The sequence below is a fragment of the Xenia sp. Carnegie-2017 genome, unplaced genomic scaffold (assembly GCF_021976095.1).
Source record: "Xenia sp. Carnegie-2017 unplaced genomic scaffold, XeniaSp_v1 HiC_scaffold_43, whole genome shotgun sequence".
Classification (NCBI taxonomy): domain Eukaryota; kingdom Metazoa; phylum Cnidaria; class Anthozoa; order Malacalcyonacea; family Xeniidae; genus Xenia; species Xenia sp. Carnegie-2017.
In genome coordinates this window covers 70766-89888 of record NW_025813508.1, presented here as the reverse complement: position 1 = coordinate 89888, position 19123 = coordinate 70766, and the positions used below count along the sequence as shown (strand labels likewise).

Sequence of the window (19123 nt, the reverse complement as noted above, 5' to 3'; positions counted from 1 at the left end):
AAAAAAAACACAACAATGATAGAATAACAAAGGACAACAGACCATACCTATAAAAAATTTAATTCAACATACCAGAATGAAATTGAATATAAGTAGACAGATACTTTAACAGGAACAATATGGTGTATGTACTAGTGCATGCTCAAGCAGAAAATGATCAACTATAATTTTAGTACAAGACCAAATGAAATATTCATTTTTCACTTTTTGATGAATTTTGTTATTACATTAAAGTTCAGAATGATATAAAGGCCTGAAAATATGAAAAATTATAACTTCTGCTAAGTATACTCATTTTACTTAAATTACCTATGAAGAAATTTTACTTCTGGTCTTCATTAGAGTTGCAACATTATTTGTAAAACTTCTTTGCATTATTTTTTTAAAGATATGTCATTAACGCATTACTTGTTGTACTAATATTAAAAGATTGAACAAACAATAATATCTGCTTCCTCTTATAACATGAAACAAGCCAGACAAAATTTCAAAGAAACTTGGTGTGAAACATACTTTCAATCTTGTCTGTCAAGTTTTCTTCATATAAAATTAGGGTCATGGCAAACGGTCAGGTTATTTACATTGAGGGGGGGGGAGCCAGGGGCCAGTTGCACGAAGCCTGGATGGAAAAAAATTGCTATCCAATCCAATGGATAACGCTATCCAGGCTTCGTGCAACCAACCCCAGTAATTTAGTCATGCTGTTTCTGTCAGTAAAAACAATACATTTTCAATGAGATGACAAATAATAATGTTTTGACAATTACATGGCAGCAACCTTAGTAGGACTAATGTAGTTGGTTGGCTGCAACACTAATTATCAACCTTACCCATAAAGGATTCGAGAAATAACCAAGAGCTTGATACAGAAACATTCCAATTCCACTGACAATGATGAAAATCTCATTAAATGGTTGGTATAAATATAGCAGATATAAGGCTAATGATGTGCACGTCAAAGATAATAATTCCGTGATGTGACGAAATATAAACACACCAATGATCGCTGATAGTTCATTCAATACTTGAAAAGGCAGAATTGCAAAACCCACGAGCAAAGGTGTATTAGATTCTCTCAGAGATCTCAGCCATGAACATACAAGTTTTGACAACGTGTACTTTAAAGGAAATAAAAAAGCCCCGCACAGTACAGCCCATAATAAAGGTTTGACGAAAGCTTCCAAAACAAAATACACCGCCACTGCAGCACCAAGACCAACAAAAATAAACGAAAATGCTGCAACATTGTAGAAAGCATTTTGCAAATGTACGTCACTTTTTGAATCTCGAAGAACCGTAGTTAAGGGTGTACTGAAGTATCGTGTTATCTGTCGAACTGGAGATCTATCTGTCATTTCTTGTCCCTTATTCAACTATTTGAAGTAATGATATGTAGAATTGAAAATATATGACTTCGTCGACTTTTTTTGTTGTCTTGAGCTTGATTTTGGTCTTCAATCGAGATCTCGATTCTTGTTTTTATATTAAGACGCGCCTGTGGTTGTCCGTGTTTATAGGTCAGCAGATAATACAATTTTATCTTGCCTACTTTACCACAGTACTTTACCCATTGACCAAACGACCAATTTTTTTCTACTTTTTTTTACCAAAAAATAAGTTTATGATGTTTGAAGTAATGAAGTTTTACTAAAAAATATTGCTAATATGAGTAAATTGTTATATGTTTGTAAATGATGATCGTCCAGGTTAATAAAGTCCTGAGAAGGACTGAAGGTTAATAAAGTCCTGAGAAGGACCGATCATCATTTACAAACATATAACGATACTCCCGGGTTCAAACCATTTACTTTATGAGTAAATTGCTAATATCAGGTTTAAACGTATTGCCTTCTATAATCTATATGACGGATCACCTAGCACATGATCAAGAGTAATCACTGATAAGCGACGTTGTTGAAGCTGGTTTTGAAGAGCAGCTGAGCTGTGGTCTAACGATTGTAACCAGCCTGCAAGAATACGGTCTCTTCATATTCAGTTTTACATTATGATTCATTTCAGTCCTTCAAAAATCTCTTGCTTTTTTCACCGAACAAACAAACGCATCTTTTGCTCCAATGATAGACACTTACGCTCACTTGGGAACGACGAGCAGCCTCTTAGTGTATACATAATATATTAACCTAACACGGTTTTACATGCACATGAAAAACTTAGTGTATACCAGACGTAGGAGTTTTTTCATGCTTAGTAAGTTCTAGAACAACAGTTTAAATTTGATCCTATAGGTCTCGATAAATTTGAACTACAAATCTGGATGGTCTTACGATAAATTTAGGCTGGCGAGTGGCGACTGAGGTTGAGCGTGAGTTTGTCAATAAGGTCAAATCTAGGATGGAAGTGGAAACGCAGTAATAAACTGGTTTAAAGACCTGTAAAATCCCTCTAATGTTTCATGAGTGCAATTAAGCAGCGTAGGCAAAGCCGTAGGAAACGGGAGGCTTTAGCCTTGTAAAGTGCATCGTTAGCCCCCCTCCCCCACACCAAGTTAAAAGACCTGTAAAATCCCTCTAATTTTCCATGGGTACAAGTAAGCAGAGTAGGCAAAGGCGTAGGAAACGGGGGCTTTAGCTTCGTAAAGTGCATTTTTAGCCCCCCAAAATGAAGGTTGATATTTCCAAAATCTTATACTAACTGACATTGATTTGGAATACGTATCTTACAAGACAATAAAAACCACCAATCGTTCTGGTTATTTGTTAAATTTTTTATTTTGTGTATTGTACTAAACTTGCCTGCTGCATTGCTTGTGTCATGTGTATTGTAATGAAGTCCAAAGTATACAATAAAAAATTTATAACTAGCTCCCAAGTTCCGTAAAGGACTCTAAAATAATGAAAGCTACAGAGCTCTTAAAGTTTAAAATAATTTGGATTAGGTCGACTAATTGTTGACTTCAGTCCCCTCGAAAAAATTGCATCTGTTTCTACGCATATGACTGTTGTTATGCATTTCTTGCATCCAGGGTAAAGGGCCGTAACGATGGAGGGAGAGGCTGCACATTTGAGAAAAATAGACTCACACGTTGAATTATATTGGGACGTACACGTGTACTGTACACAAAGCATTGACGTCAGTAAATGCTATTTAAATCACTTTTACAATTCCTTTTTTTCAAATATGCACCCCCTTCAAAGTTTCTGGTTACGGCCATTAAAGTAAAAAGTAGAATTAATTCAGGTCAGTCCTGTAACTAGTAATTACTTCTGTTCAGTATCTCCAAGAAAAGTTGTCATCCAAAGCCACCACGTTTTTACAGTAGTTCCCAGGACCTTTACTGCTAATTTTCAAATTAATGCTCAACGTAAAAGTCGTTAACGTTCAAAGTTCAAAACCGTCGTGGATGATAACGCACGTTTCAAATTCAGAAAATAACACAAACAAAATGAATCGTTCATTAAAACGAGAAAGCCTTTTTAGGTGGAATGATACGTCTACAAACATTCGCGGTATAAGACGAGAAACTGGGAAAAATTTGAGCATAAATGATATGTACAAAAGAAAATGGAGAGCAGTGAAGACTGCAATTGATGTAAGCAATCACATGAAAGTGATTTTTCAAAAAAAAGCAAGAGCAAGAAGCAAGTCGGTAAAATCCCGAAAGTTAAAATTTTCTGTGAACGAAGAAATAAAACAACAAGCAGTAAAAACTGATGAGGAACGCAAGATTTCGCGCGAGGTAGCTATAAAAACACGTTTCAAAAAAGTCTAGCATTCAAGAATCACGCGCTCTCAATATACATCAAATTTCTCATGTTTTTATGTGATGCATAATGACATTTCTTGAGTGTTTTTTTTTTTGTCTAGAAAAGTAAAGCAAAATTCAAGAATATTGTTAAAAAGGTATGAAGCGAGTTGAGTTTTACTTGTCAGTTTACTAGACGTACTTTTGAGAAGATCTTAAGCCATAACAAAAAACCTGTTTTCATCTATTAAATATAGTAGAAAAAAATGCCAGCATGACATCAACAGCAACAATAAGTTATACCGAAACAGAGCAGACAAAACATTATCATAAATGTAGAAATTATATAATACTTAGACATAACTGTCAATCAACGGACTCTTCCTCTGGTTCTTCAAAATCCTATGATCTGCCAAAAATAATTAATATAATAAGTTCAAAGATGTGAAACTTATATAAATTTTTTTTTGTTCTTGCATTTGTACAAAGTTTATGTCAAGCGTGAAAAAATGTGAAGTGTTAAAATCCTTAATCAAAAACAGATTTCTGTTGGGAAAACTAAGATTTGTTTACCACACTTATAAATAATTCTTGACTCGACGTGGTGTGCCGTGTTGGTTGATGAAAGAATTCTCGAAAGTTGTTATTTTGGGAACCTAAACATGTCAACTTAAGTGGCGTATAAATCATGGATTCTTTAGCGTCTTAATCAACTGTTTGAAATCAAAAACGTGCAAAAACTAAAAAAATATCAGAATGTTTATTATCTCGATCAGAGGCGTAAATAGAACGTTACTTCGGGGTGCATTCATATATTCCGTTGTGCCCTACTGATTTCTTTTGAAAGTGAAAAAACCTAACTTGCTTAGACTTTCGAGAAATTAACACAGTATCCTATTGCATTAAATTTACAAAACATATTCCTTCATCCTACCGCCATGCACCTCATCAAAATAGGGAAAATTAAATTATATTCAGAGATGTTTGCTCAGCTTGTCTGCAAATAATGCATTTTAACTTTCAATTTAGATCATGTATCTTCGATCGGTATTAGGTCAAGTTTTAAACAGCGCATTAGAACATGGAGGCTATGAGAAAATTACATCTGATCTCCGACTTCGACTAAAATTAGATAGCGCCAATTTACGTACAGATCGAGCGAATATTTTCAATCCTGATCAATACAAAGCCGATTATCAGATATTAAAAACTATTATCAGATTGTTGAGAAGTGCTTATACGTGTAGATTTGGACACGAGCCTGGTTAACAGTATCTTCAAGGAATGATAAAAAAATAGGGAAATACTGTGACGTAGGTCTTAAGCATTGAGCACCAGCTTGTAATAGATAGTATGTGACTTAGGTAGATCTTTTGGTTGTTTACGATAGCATTCTCCTTAATTAAGAACATATAAATGTTTTAGTTACATAAAGCTAGCATTTTGTACCACTTAAATTTTTTACAATATAGCAATTGCTGATATGTGCAGTCACAGCAACGAGTCTAGGGTAGCCAAAAGGATCTACGCTTTTTAAATAACTTGGAGAACTTTAATCACCTAAGAAATGAATTAAAAACTCAAACCATAACATGTTACACAGATGCAATCTGTAAATTATATCCCCAGAAATGATATCTCCTGTATTCCTATGAGCTTAGATACACTTCATGTTAAAATATCACCAATATCTAGGGATATTTTCCAAGATGGGCTAAAGAAATAACGCAAAAAGCTCCTGATAACAGAACAGAAAAAGAAGTCGACTCCATGATGAAGATATTGAAACTGCTTAATGCGTTCCGTCGTTATTCTCCAGGCACACAGCGTCTTTTATGTAAAGCTGTTAGATATAACAGGTTAATATAATTTATGGATAACTTGGAATTTTATTTCATTATAACAATGTTCTTTTATTCAAAAAGTAATGTTGAACTTGAAAAGAATAAGACAAATTTCATAATTCTCATTCTTAATTACCATGCAAGAAGAGGCTTTGGAAGCTTTCAAAAGTTGTGGGTGTTCCATGTTCGCAATTTGATAATGCGAGAAACTTAGAATAGTAATGAAACTGTTTCATATTAGTTATTTTTGATAGTTTTTTCTTCCTTTTTCGGCATTTATTTCAAAAATTGTCAAAAATGTATTACATAGAAATGATTTGCACATATCGGCAATGCTCGAAAAATTTGAAATTTCCTGCTTGCTGGTGCCAGTTCCTTAATTAGAAAATTCACTGTGCTTGCAAAAACTCAGCGTGCAATATGTCATATATTTTCATGCAAGAAGCTAAATTTGTGGGTATCCTTCCTATATAGAACACCCACACTCTAAAAATTGTGGGTGCACTGGCACCCGGACACCCACGGCTTCCCAAGCCCCTGCATGCAAGTAAATGAAAAATCTAAATTTTTTAATTAAACACGTAGTCTTTGAAGATGGAACAAGTTTTTTGACACTCATGCATGCATCTCATATCATGAATTTGGAATTTAGCTATTTTATATCTCATCATATTCCATTTCAACTCACTTTGATAGCTACTTTTGCAAGTTAAAAAACAGCAAGTTTTTACGGCTTTGGTTCGCAGCAAAGTAAAAATCGTAAAAATACTTCACTTTTAGGTACACGACAGTTTCTCGCGTAATTTTGATAGTAAAAAAGCGATGAACTACGGGTGTTTTTTAATCATTTTTAGATTCGAGCGTCATCGTGTTATCATACGCAAAGGGCATGTTGGCAGAAGATTTTATGTCATATATTCTGGATCTGTAGCGTTCACATTTAATGAAGACGACGCTGAAGTGTTCTCTAAACAACCAGGCTATTATACCATGGGAAAAGGCGATGCGTTTGGGGTAGGTTTCTATATGTACCTTAAAAATATGTGTTTACTTAAAAAAATCAATAGATGCATGTGATTAAATACCTGACTTGTTTTACTCTGTATATAATATTAAACAAAAGCTTATACAAAACATTCTATAACAGAAAAAAACCAACTCAGTCTTAGAAAAAGGTATATCTTGGAAATTAGGGGAATTATATGTGCAAGTTTATACAATAAGAGGCTACTTTTTGTTGTCCACCCTTTGCAATTTCAGTTGTAAATTCAATTTTTATGCTTAAGATAGACTTTATAGTTACACACGAAAGAGAACATCTAAGATTTGTATTGTTAACCGATAATGTGCTAGGATAAGATTAAAAAAAGACTGATATAAAGTTATTATCATACGTTCAGCATAAATTTAAAGATTTATAATAAAGGAAATGGAGTTTTTTGAGCCCTGCATGATTTTACAAATTTTCCATGTTGCCCTTGAACATTTCACTTTGTTGCACCAGGGAGAACTAGGTCTTTTTTGCCTTACCCTCCCACCGCCAAGGTCTTGCACCTCTATATCTCACCCCAATAACCTTCAGAAGCACCCAGAATAGCACATCTTATTAAAACATTTAATAATATTGAACGCCCAAACAGGAACTTTCTCTGATAAGAAATGCACAACGGTCTGCGACCATTGTCTGTTTGACCACAACGGAGCTGCTCTATATTGAAAAAGAAGACTTCAGTCTAATGGGAATCGACAACATTTTGCGCAATGAAATGGAATACAGAGTAAAATATTTCAGGTTAGAAAATGTTCGAGCTTATATCTTGTTCTACTAAACATGCGATGTGGTAAGGTTTGTTAAAAACGATACAGACATGCAAGAAAATTGAGTTTTGGGTTGGGGTTAGGGTAGGGTAGGGTTTTAAGTGCCTTCCAAAGCTGGTATTTATCGAATGCCATACCCAGTCATACCCAGTCCCTTTCTCTTAACTGTCAACACACGGTCACTCACGGGACCAATTTGAAATGATTTTCAGAGACTTTGAACTCTTCTCAAGTTGGCCACAAAGCGTGATGCAAAAAGTTGCAGAAGAAAGCCGTTCAATTGAGTATCGTAATGACACAGTTATTGAAAATAATTTACTCCAAACAGACATGGTGTATGTTTTAATTTCGGTAAGTGGAAATTTGTTTATCATTTCATTCGACAGATGGAATTTTTTTATATGATTTGTATGTGTTCATAAAAAATTAAATCAACAAAGATTATTTGGTGAGTTTTTGTTGTACCTAATTTCATGATCTCTCTTTGATAAAGAAGAGTAAGAAACATTTAAAACTTCAATTGCAAATAAGTTCTTTTCTTTCATATATAAGTTCTAAGTACTTTCTCTAATGCTGTATTGTTGTTTTGTATTCGAAGTCCTAAATCATTTCATCGCTACAGGAGGACCTCAATCCAAACACCCAATCCAAAGGATGAAAAAATCAAGAGCTGATTCACGAATGTCAACGTTATCTAGTAATACATCTGTCAATGAATATTTGTTCCAACAAACAGACACTATTTACGCCAAAGGAAGTCACCGGAGTTTGGTGCTTATGAATGGAAAAATAAAAGGCAGTACTGCTCAAGATGAGGTCGAAAGCAAGCTACTTAACAGTTGAGTGATTACAACAGTTTGATGAGAAAAAGCATAGTTGTAAATATGTGTAATCTTTATTTTTACTGACATAAATAATTAAGACATAGCAAACAAGTACGAAAATAAAAATAAATTGCACACATACAGATTATACGTTTCTTGTGTACAAACTATTACAGTACATGGGATACTATTTTAAAAACTCTGACTATTGTTTTTGTTGAACGTTTTGTCAACATATGTCTGTAGATAAAATTGAACCAAGGAAAATACTCAGGATTTGCCACCAAAAAACGCAGCATTTTCGACGGTTGACTCTGCAAGTTAATTGATACAAAGAATTTTTCTCTAAAACGAGCATGTATGTGTTTACAATCTTTAAAAACACGAACATCTACTGACAAAATTAATCAACTTTTAACCCTCGATAGACCAAATTATTTCTTTAACTTGGTTTCATGTTGTTCAGCTGTCAGTTGCCTATTAGGCACTGTATAAAGAAAATAAAAAGATTATGAGTGACGCTCAGAATTTATGTTTGCGACTATGCGAAGGGCCAGTCAAACAGAACGCTCTCTTACAATCCTTAAGATGTTCCTTTAAGGAATTAAAACGGTTGTGCCTTAAAGAAAAACAGCACATTTTGAAGTCAGATGAGAACGAAGCACTCAACAGAAGATTAAAGCCCAATCCAACAAGCAATAGAGGATTTGCCTCATCTCTGAGGATCGTTTATACATGGACACAATGTAGCAAAATGCAATCGTATGGAATTATTGTATATTGTATTTTTAACCAAAGATATACATATAAAAAAATCGTGCATATTGGCCTTGTGTGAATTTGAATTTGCTCTTTCACATTTCTAGTATTCATGGTAGTCCTAAAAATTTAAAAAATTTCACGTTTTATTATTCATTCCAAACACAGAAAACACAGCTTACTTAAATTATGCTAAAACAAAAATGTTATAGGTCAAATAATACATATTCTTAACACCATGGTGGTGAAAAGTTTTCATAATATCAACAGAATTATACCGATACCAAAAATACCACTACTAACACCAAGTACATTGGTAAGATCATCAGAATCTTTGGTATACTCTAAAAAAAATACGTTGGTTAGAGCACTGTTGTACAATTTGGTAAACTATATGTATATTTGTAAAAACTGAAGAGCACCTTTTAAGAAAGATAATTGTAAAGCATAAAGATAGTTTGCTGAAAAAAATTTAATTGGAAGAAATTGTTTTGGTAGTTACTGTGATGACATGTCTGACCAATGTAATCAATTATGACAGCTAGATACAGGGGCACACATAGGAGGTGTGTGGAGAGCGGAACATCCCTTAATTTTTTCAAGAGATGTCAATAGTCGGTCATGAGAAAATGCACTTCGGCAGTCAATTCGGTCCCCTACCATTTAATAGAGTAAATTGGTATGTTTAGGAATTTTGTGTTTAATTTTCATCCTTTAATTGAATTTTCTTATCTTAAATCAATTAAACATGCATTAATATCACATGCATAATCTGCATAATCAACAGATTATTAAGTAAATAAAAACAGTGTATTTTGATTTTTTAAATTTGACCGGCATCGTGTCGTAAGTAAAGGATTGACATCGTAAGTCTCAGCGCAACCGTAAATCCATTAAAACACTTTCAGATGTATTGACAACGCTTGCACGTCAAGGAATAGCCTTTCGTGGCTCTTCCTCAGAGAAACAAGGAAATGGTACCTTCCGTCAGATTGCATCTTTGGTAGCCAGATACTCACCATCATTCAGGAGATGGTCGGATGATGCTCCAAAGCGGTCGCACAGAGTCGACAGTCTTAGTTCCAGTTTTCAAAATGAATTTCTTGACTTATTAGAAGAAGATGCTGCAGATAAAGTCAGTGGTGAAATAAATCAGGCTGGAATGTTTTCCGTCATAGCTGATACAAATCAGGCTGGAATGTTTTCCGTCATAGCTGATACAAATCAGGCTGGAATGTTTTCCGTCATAGCTGATACAAATCAGGCTGGAATGTTTTCCGTCATAGCTGATACAACACCCGATGTGTCCCACGTTGCCCGACTTTCTTTGGTGGCACGATACGTAAGTACTGATGGAAATCAACAAGAACGTCTTGATATAAAGATAATCCATGACAAAACAGGTGACGGTTATGCACAAGAAATTATTTCTTCTCTGAATGATAAGTGTCTCTACACATCTGACGTAGTTTTTCATTCCTACGATTACACGTCTTCCATGTCAGGCATTTTGCAGGGGTTGTCAAGCAAAATTAAAAGAATATCTTGGAAAGGAAATACCTTATTTTCCTTGTCTTGCTCATCGAGTCAACACAACCGTGGAGCAAAGTGATGAAGCAAGGCTGTATGTAATGTTTGACATCCTCCAAGAACTTTTGTCTTCTTTATATCAAGCCTGAAGAGATACCGCGTTTACCATGAAATTTTAAAGAATAGTGATGCAGTTGGAGCACTTGAATTAAGAAATCTTTCAGATATGCGCTGGAGTTTACGTGCTGACTCTATTAAATCTGTATGGATAAGCTACAATGAAAGAACAAGATCACTTGAAGAATTGAAAGAGTCAGATAATCCAAAGACCAGATCAAAAACAAGCAATCTACTGGAAAGAGTAAAGTCGTTTGAATTTCTTATTTATGTTGATGTTTATAAAAAATGTTACGACAAAGACAAAGATTTTGACAAATGAAATCCAAAGTATAGATATAAACATTGTCGATGCACTTGAGGCCTCCGAAACTACCATTGCTACGCTGTAGAATCTACGCGATGATGAAAGCAATTTGAACGGCCAATGCAACTGTTATTTTTTCTGCACAGTATGAAATAGATGCTGAAGATGAGGACCAGCAGACTCATCGCTTTCGACGCAAACGGATAAAATTGGACGAAAGACGTTAAACCAATGCAATCCTAAATTTCAATAATTTCTACAGAAAAGAATTCGCTCATATTCTTAACGTTCGAATTCATAATCTTAATGCCAAAGTTAAAGCTGTTTGTGACATACTTAAATCTGCGATCTACTTGCTTATGCCACCATTCGACAAAGAACCAGAACCAGAAGAGCTGCTGGCACTGGTAAAAATGCTTCCTGAAACCTTTACTTTGATGCAAGTGCCCTAAAGCTTGAACTCACAACGATTAGGCACGAATGACCAAGCAAACAAGCCTGATATCAAATCGCTCGAAGATGAAGCAAACTGTGTAAAAGTTCCATCTTCTCAATGACACGTAGATGTTAATAGTTGGTTTTGACAGAAAATATAACTTCAGCTTCAAGTGAGCGTAGTTTGTCAAAGCTCAAATTGATCAAGATGGTTTTTGCGTTCAGCAATAAAGCAAGAACGACATAAAAGTTTTATGGTGCTTGCATGCGAAAATGATATCACAGATTCAATTGATATGGATGTAATTCTGGATCTTCGGGCGAAAACAAAACGTTTGATCACTGTTGGACAAAGTGATTAGCGGGGAAAAAAGTAATTTACAATTAAATATTGGAACTAAAAACTAGTAATGATGATCGACTGTCGAACAAAGTGGAGTTTTAAATTACTTCAAAACGTGTCATTAAAATGGTTCAAACTTATTACCCTTGTTTTTAATGCCATAAAAATTCTTTTAATTAAATAATAAAGAGTTGAAAATCTACATTTAGATCTTAATATGACTTCTGTTTTTTTTAGAACCATTAAAGCGCTAGGGGAAAATTAAAACATGCTAAGTCGGACCCAAGCAGTTCTACAAGTCTGCACAGTATCCCCCTCAAGAAAAACACAGTAAAACATCATCATCAAGTCATAAATAAATCATCACAATGTCAATGTCACACGCGATTTATATAGTACAAAGTAATGTGTATGAAATATTATTTTCATGGCTTTATAAAGAAGATTGTTATAGAATGCTTACAGATAAAATGGGAAAGCAATGTAATAAAAATTGATTCACTATTTCTTGTTATTCTTCAATAAAACAATGTTTTTACTACACAAAGACAGCGAGTGAATTTATAACATGCAGTTAGTCAGGACATTCAAATCCGTTTCATCGCATGGTGTCAACTTCTGTTTCTACACAAACGAGATATTTTTGCCGGGATTTAATAAAATTTGAATTTTGAAAAGAAAAATTGAACTACCTCCAATACCAAGTGTTTACCCGAAAGCTTGTGCAGCTCACTTAACAAGAACTCGATTTATTCAGCGTCAAATCCTTGTTCAGTTGTAACGGCACTTACAACTTCGGCAAGATTACCTTCCTCCTGAAGACGTGAACCTAAAAATAATCACCATTGAAGTAAATAGATGGAAGGCTACGTCAGCATATATTTTGAAGCCAGTAGCGCCCAGTCTTTCCACGCAATGTAAACACACGGCCAATAGTAGCGAATAAAAAATAACTTGTACGAACTACGAAGTTCCGAAAACAAAACACAAATCCTTTTTGTTTTATTTGGCAAACGAACCTTTTCAAATGAAACTTAACATCAGGCATAAACAACTGAAATTTTACATCAAGCATACACAACTTTCTGATTTTATGGTTGAGTGATGATCACAACTTGGGAGATCTGTTCTCCAAAATGTCGATAATGACAGCTTAGTGATACGTATGACATTAACTTAAAAGCATGCGAGAAATGTTCCTCTTAATCTTCCTATTAATCTTGTCGTGAGACCGTACAGTCTCATGTATTCATAATTCCTCAATAAATCTAAGGAAGTTAGTGTTGAGATATGCTTTTAATTCGCCGGTGAAAAGTGGAAATACTTCACTTAAATTTTGAAAAAGTAAGAGTTGCTGTATCTCGTTAGTTGATACACATACGTATTTGTCGTTGTTAGTATGTTTAATGCTTTCATCTCTTATATTAGCAATCAAACCGTATAATTCATAACAAAGTGTTGAAATATATACATACGTATCAATTCAATGATTGCCCGTTGAGTGCGCCTCTCTAATTTTTCTAATTTCTTGGCAACGTCACGTTTTAAATCCCTAAAACATACAACAACTATGAACGATATTTGCAAATGTAACCAATATAGGTACATATATAAAATTTGCCAACTTTGAAATTTCTACATGCATCTATAAGTAGCAGTTATCACAGTAAAACGATAACAAGAATGCAATATAGCAACTAGTGACGTCACTACAAAAACTAGTTCGCTTAATCACATATTATTCGAGGAATCATCTGAACATGCTGAGTCCGCAATACAACAGTTCAAGTTCATGGTCATGACAATGACTAGCAACATCTACTTACACCGTTTTTGGAGTAACTAGTACTATCAATAACAAACTCTAAGGGACATCATTTGAGCATGTGAATCACATCACACTCGTCATTCGAAGAGCAGCTTTGAAATATAATGCGTAAAAGCGAATGGTATAGTCGCAGTGTGCGAATTAACGGTGTGCAATGTGCAATTTTCACATCGCTTTAGCTAAAATGAAAACAATTGCACATCACTTTTTCAAACGATATGCAAAAAACTTCTTTATTGATTACTACAACATAAATTGAAGAAAGTTTTCAAGCTTAATCTTTACTTTATAAACGAGTGCGCTGCACGACATAAAAATCCATGTTGGCACAATGTCATCAAATTTGAAGACGTTGTCACTGAGACTGAGAAGTCTGTCAACAGTCTACATACATGGTGTTTATATGCTTATGACAATAGGGATGTAATACATTATTAATGTCAATTTTTGCATTTGCGTTGTTTTGTAAACCGTTACGTACTGTTTTTGGCATCATAGCTATTTTAAGTATTTTCAGTAAAATCGGGAAACGTTTTGATTTTGATTCTAAAACAAGACAAAAAAACTTTAATAAGCCAAATTTGAAGAATAAACCAAGGGAATTTTGATTTTAAATAAGCCTAACGTGAGAAAAAGAAGCCAAATTTGGCTCAAAATATTAAAACTGGAACTTGATCAATATTTTTGCTTTTACATATTGCTTGTAATATGACATAAATATGATGTTTTTATCAAAAACATCAAGGATGTTACTGTTAATAATCAGAAAACAAACGTATATTCGTTTTTCTTTTCACTTTGTCTTTTGCCATTTTCGTCGAAAGGTTGTGACAAAGTTAATACAGTAAAAAAATATTAAAGTCTTTCATATGTTTCAATTCGAGTGCATCATTAATACAGTGAAAAATAGATGGAAACATCAAATGCTGACTCGTTTGATTACTAGGATGATGGTCAATGGTGAATTTATTGTGAAAAAAGAAAAATAACATGCGAAAAATTTTCAAATGGATGATTTTCTTTTCAATCGTTTGACTTCGCATGATTTTGTCTTTGAAGTTGTGAGCGTCACCAGTCTGAAATGAAATGTTATATACAGTGAAACATATAATTAGCAATAATTTGTTTCAAAATATTTTATTCGATGAGCTTGCATCATATAATCACAATGAGTGAAATATCATGTTGATGTGAACATAAATGACTGGAAATTGTCAAATGCTGACTCCATGATTACTAGGATTGATTTCATGATAATGGTCGTGTGTTATAAATTGTCTGCATTTTAAGTATGAACAAAAGAGAGGAGAGATTTATTTACACACTGCAAAAAACATAAAAATTTCTCTCATACATTTTATACTGGGTCAGCGGTTTTAACGAAAAACACTGTCGTAAATCATATGAATTTGTTCACGTTTAAGAATATTAATTTAGCAATTAGCGCTATATAATAATTAACGTAATATCGATTTGATTATGCCTCTAAAGAAACACTTTTGTCAAAAAAAATTGCACATCGTTTTTTCTGAACTAATTCGCACACTGTATAGTCCAAATAAAGCCCAATTTTCAATCCTAATGTTATGAAATTTTAATTTATTTTGGAAAGAAAACTCGCACGTTATGCGTTCAATTATTTATCCTCTGGTATTATACTCACCAATCGGGTTTTCGGTGCAAGATTACTTAAGTCCTAAATTAAAGAAATTTGTACATCACAATTGATTCGGTAAATTTAGAATTCGTTTCAGGAAAGTATTCATTCATAAAGTATTTATTTAGTATTTATTTATCAAGTTTTTTATTTTTATCTTTATCCATGAACATGAAACTGTTGATTTTATTCTTACCACTTCATTTACAACATCAGATTTTCCTTTTCAACATGTTCTTTCACTTCTTGTTCCACTAAAACAACAGAAAAAATTTTGAGGTGGCTTTACAAAACATTTGATTAAGTAAAGCAAGAGACACGTTAGAAGTATGTAGCAGAAAATAAAACTAAGTAGAAAAAAGGTAAAATAATTAAAGTAAAATTGAACACAATTACGACAAACTTATGGGAATTTTACGTTTCTTTTAATGAATAGTGTACGTAAGTGTTTGATAAAAGTTATAAGACCGAACAGTAAAAAAGCTCATATACAATGGTACATTAATCATTTTCAGGCTTTATTTATGTAAATATAGGTTGGTATAGGTGAAAAAAAAACTTTAGGAAAATTGTCCCCCTCACAAACTTTTACCTTTATCTTAAAAAACAGTGAAACTTTTCAGTTTTAAAACAAGACCGCAGGTGATTTTAGATATTTCAATCTATTTGGATCAATAAATTTAGTTAAATTTTATAAAACCAGTCAAAACAACCATCACAATTCAGAGATACCATCATGCATTGACGAATATAGCAATAATACATAGTAATTAAACTAATATGACTCAGAAAAACAACCCGCAGATACAAAAGCGCAAGGGATTAAATGACTTACACATTTCACCCAAACAAAACAAGTATAAACCGCATAACAAAACATTCAGAAACAAGAGGAAACGCCGAGATATCTTGCTGAATGTTTTGTATGCTTGAATGTTCATTGTACACGAACAACAAACTATTTTATGAATTGTTACTTTTGTGCTTCGTGATCGGCAAAACGCAGTAAAAGGAACTAACACTCTTTAATAAACATTTTCTCAGTTATTTAAAATAAGAAAGACATATTTTTTACTGTTAAAGTTTTTCATTACTTCTTTCATTTGGGAGGACAAATTTGAAAACGGGGACATAGTTCCTAGAAAATTTGGCGCGGGTAGGAATTTTTTGGGGGCATAGTTAGACACATAACGTGCCCGACCAAAATATTGTTGTATCAACGAACGATAACTACCGTCTATAATTGAAAACTTGCATGAAAATAAAACATTTATATGTATGACGCTAAATTGCATTGGTGTTATAACTCGATGTCATCATTTGCTTCCAGTAGCTATATCATGCTCTATTACAAAAACTTTGCATTTATAAATGCTAGTTTTTTCTTCGGATTTGTTCAATTATTGATAATACCAAGCAAAATAAATGGTTTGAATGGCTTGAGTATCTGTGTCAAAACATCAGTCAATATCAAAACCCACAGTCATTCTAGGAAATGCATTAACCTGGACAGTCTACATCTACAAACACTAAGTTAACCAAGGTGACAGTACATGCTGTCATTAACAGCAATTTAACTTCATCCTTTACCATATATAGATACTTTGTTTCTTCAAATCACTTGTAAAAACTGATATTGTCATGTTTATATGTTTAACAATTCTTGTACATTAAATAACCTGAAAGTGGTTTGGCCCCAGGAAGTTTTCGCTCCTTTGGTAGTTTCTAAATTTTAATAACTTTCACAGCAGATCTAAATGTGAAAGGAGGAAAACAATGAAAGATATATATATATAAGTTTAAAGATTGGTAATCCAGGCATATTTAATGTATAAAAATAAAAGATTCTCCGGATTGTATAAAATGATTTTATTGAGCTTTCGACTTGTGTAAATAATATTTCCTCATTCTGATGAGGGCTCAAAGCAACAAGTCAAAAGCTCAATAAAAATCACTTAAAATTCGGAGAAACCTTTATCTTTTATGTATTTATATATATATACAAAGTGTATAAGCATATATATATATGTACATAACAATGAGTGAATGTGATTACAAAGGTATATTAATTTATGCTGGGCTTGAAATAATAGGTACTGATGGTCAAAGCAAGCCATCATTGAAAGATAGTGAGCAACAATATTTATGCTAGTAATATTCTCAGTAATATGTATACATCTCTTACTTAATTTGTCGCCAAATTAAGGCAAATTCTAGTTGGTTAGCCAAAAAATTTAAATGTCAGGCATTACTTTTCTTTCAACATCATGCCTAGATTGACAATCAAAACATACAAACACAATGAATGCATTACTCGCTTTCTGCTGAACTGTTACTGACTCCTCTCTTTTCAACGCGACCTCCCTAAAGATCAAACACATTCTGTTTCGAGTGTTTGTATGGAAAATACAAGTCATCCAAAACTTTGACTGATAATGGAACAATGTGCAAAGCATTCTTAATTGCAGTGCACAAAATAGAATGGAGATTTTAAAACAAAACACCTTTACACGCAAAAAACACATGTTTTGTTTTTATTGTGTAACCAAACCAACATTTATAATTTTATATTGAATTTCATGATTACTGATGGATCAGTACTCTTGATTGCATTGTGTGCATCTGCGCAGTATAAAGCAGTTTACTATAATGTCATCATACAAAACTGAAGATCTCGTCAAAAAAAGACATACTTTTCAGAATACTGAGAATATAGGCTGAATAGATACATTGAAGATTGTCATTTTGAGAGTACAGTAACTAGCTTTGACAAAAAATTACGATGAACCTGACGGTTGAAATAAAAAATTAAGACAATAGTATACCTCAGCAGCAGCAGCACTCTTCTCCCTCAATGCTTTTAACTTTTCTCACCGTTTCAATGCTTCTTGTTCTGATGGAGTTTCTTCGGCCATATTTAATTACAGAGTTTAATATTGACCGCGCGCACATAGAAGTAGCTTGGGCCGAGAGTCAATAAAACAGAGTGATAAAGAGATGTCAGCAAATGGTAGAAAACGATAACACAAAAATCTAGCTTACGAATAACTATGGCATCTACAGATACTATAATACTGGTATGTTTCATCTTATAGATAATTCTAACATTAGTTGCAGAAATATGAATTATATTTTGACTCAAGCAAGTGCAATATTTGACTTGGCAACAGGGCAGTATCAACTATTATTGTCGAGCAAGATTTTACAGGCACCTACAAAACGTGTATTTGCAAGGTTTGCAGAAGCACGGAGGTGATCCGGTTTTGACATTTTGGAAAGCATTTGGAATACTGATGGAAGGTTTGTTGTTAAAATGTAGAGTATTGTCGTTCGCATTCTGCAGTTGTTGCGTTGCGTAGTCCATGGCAACAGGTTTTCTAGACTTTCTCGTAATTGATTGTCCCATTTTACTAGTACTTTGTCATTTGATGCATTCTGACTGTTTTAAAACTGTCTGTGTATACTGCACCCTTCAAATAAGAAAATTTTCACTTTATTTTGTCTCCTGTCATTTCACATATGAAGCTTTACATTCTGCAAGCAGAATTTATGTCAATTTATAGTGGTTGGTCTCTTATCCATCACTAAACTAGCTTGTGCTTGCTTAAAAGCTTTATTTCTTTGTATTTAAAATGATCCAATGATATTTATTAAAATATACTGTATTGCCAATACTTCATAATGGTTGTTACATTGACTTGCAGATCGTGTGTCAGAAGCCATTAGAGAATTTGAATCCATCCAAGAAAGTGAAGAAGTTGTCCTTTGCTGTTTGATGGCATTAATCTATGCACATAAAAAGGCACAATTAATTGACAAGGAAAGTGTACATGAATTGGAAACAAGATTGAAAAAGATTCGAACAAGTGTTGGTGAGAATGCGCTATACTTTGGTGCAATGTTTTTGTGGCACACAGGACGTCATGAAAAGCAAGAGAATATGTTGACAGAATGTTGA

At 33.6% G+C, this 19123-nt stretch overlaps 1 protein-coding gene and 2 long non-coding RNA genes across 3 annotated transcripts; 1 reads left to right on the top strand and 2 right to left on the bottom strand.

The window, feature by feature from the left end:
• Positions 1-12029: 12029 nt before the first annotated feature.
• Positions 12030-15186, bottom strand: LOC124456204. The gene is made up of 4 exons (XR_006952163.1): positions 15172-15186; positions 13156-13232; positions 12393-12509; positions 12030-12304 (listed from the first exon to the last, which is right to left on the bottom strand). It is a non-coding gene; the product is annotated as an uncharacterized LOC124456204 (long non-coding RNA).
• Positions 15187-15369: 183 nt separating this feature from the next.
• On the bottom strand, positions 15370-18079 carry LOC124456214. Its single transcript, XR_006952170.1, has 4 exons — positions 17991-18079; positions 17480-17529; positions 16845-16918; positions 15370-15419 (listed from the first exon to the last, which is right to left on the bottom strand). It is a non-coding gene; the product is annotated as an uncharacterized LOC124456214 (long non-coding RNA).
• Positions 18080-18165: 86 nt separating this feature from the next.
• On the top strand, positions 18166-19123 carry LOC124456176 (tetratricopeptide repeat protein 21B-like). Its single transcript, XM_047006678.1, has 3 exons — positions 18166-18242; positions 18336-18465; positions 18870-19123. Exons 1-3 carry the CDS (start codon positions 18216-18218, stop codon positions 19121-19123), a joined length of 411 nt encoding a protein of 136 aa, XP_046862634.1. The 5' UTR covers positions 18166-18215.

Bases quoted from the DNA above. Each gene is read 5' to 3' on its own strand.
- LOC124456176 (XM_047006678.1), top strand. From the start codon at position 18,216: ATGGCATCTACAGATACTATAATACTG. The intron at 18,243-18,335 runs GTATGTTTCATC...ACTTGGCAACAG, and splicing joins CTACAGATACTATAATACTG to GGCAGTATCAACTATTATTG. The intron at 18,466-18,869 runs GTTTGTTGTTAA...ATTGACTTGCAG, and splicing joins ATTTGGAATACTGATGGAAG to ATCGTGTGTCAGAAGCCATT.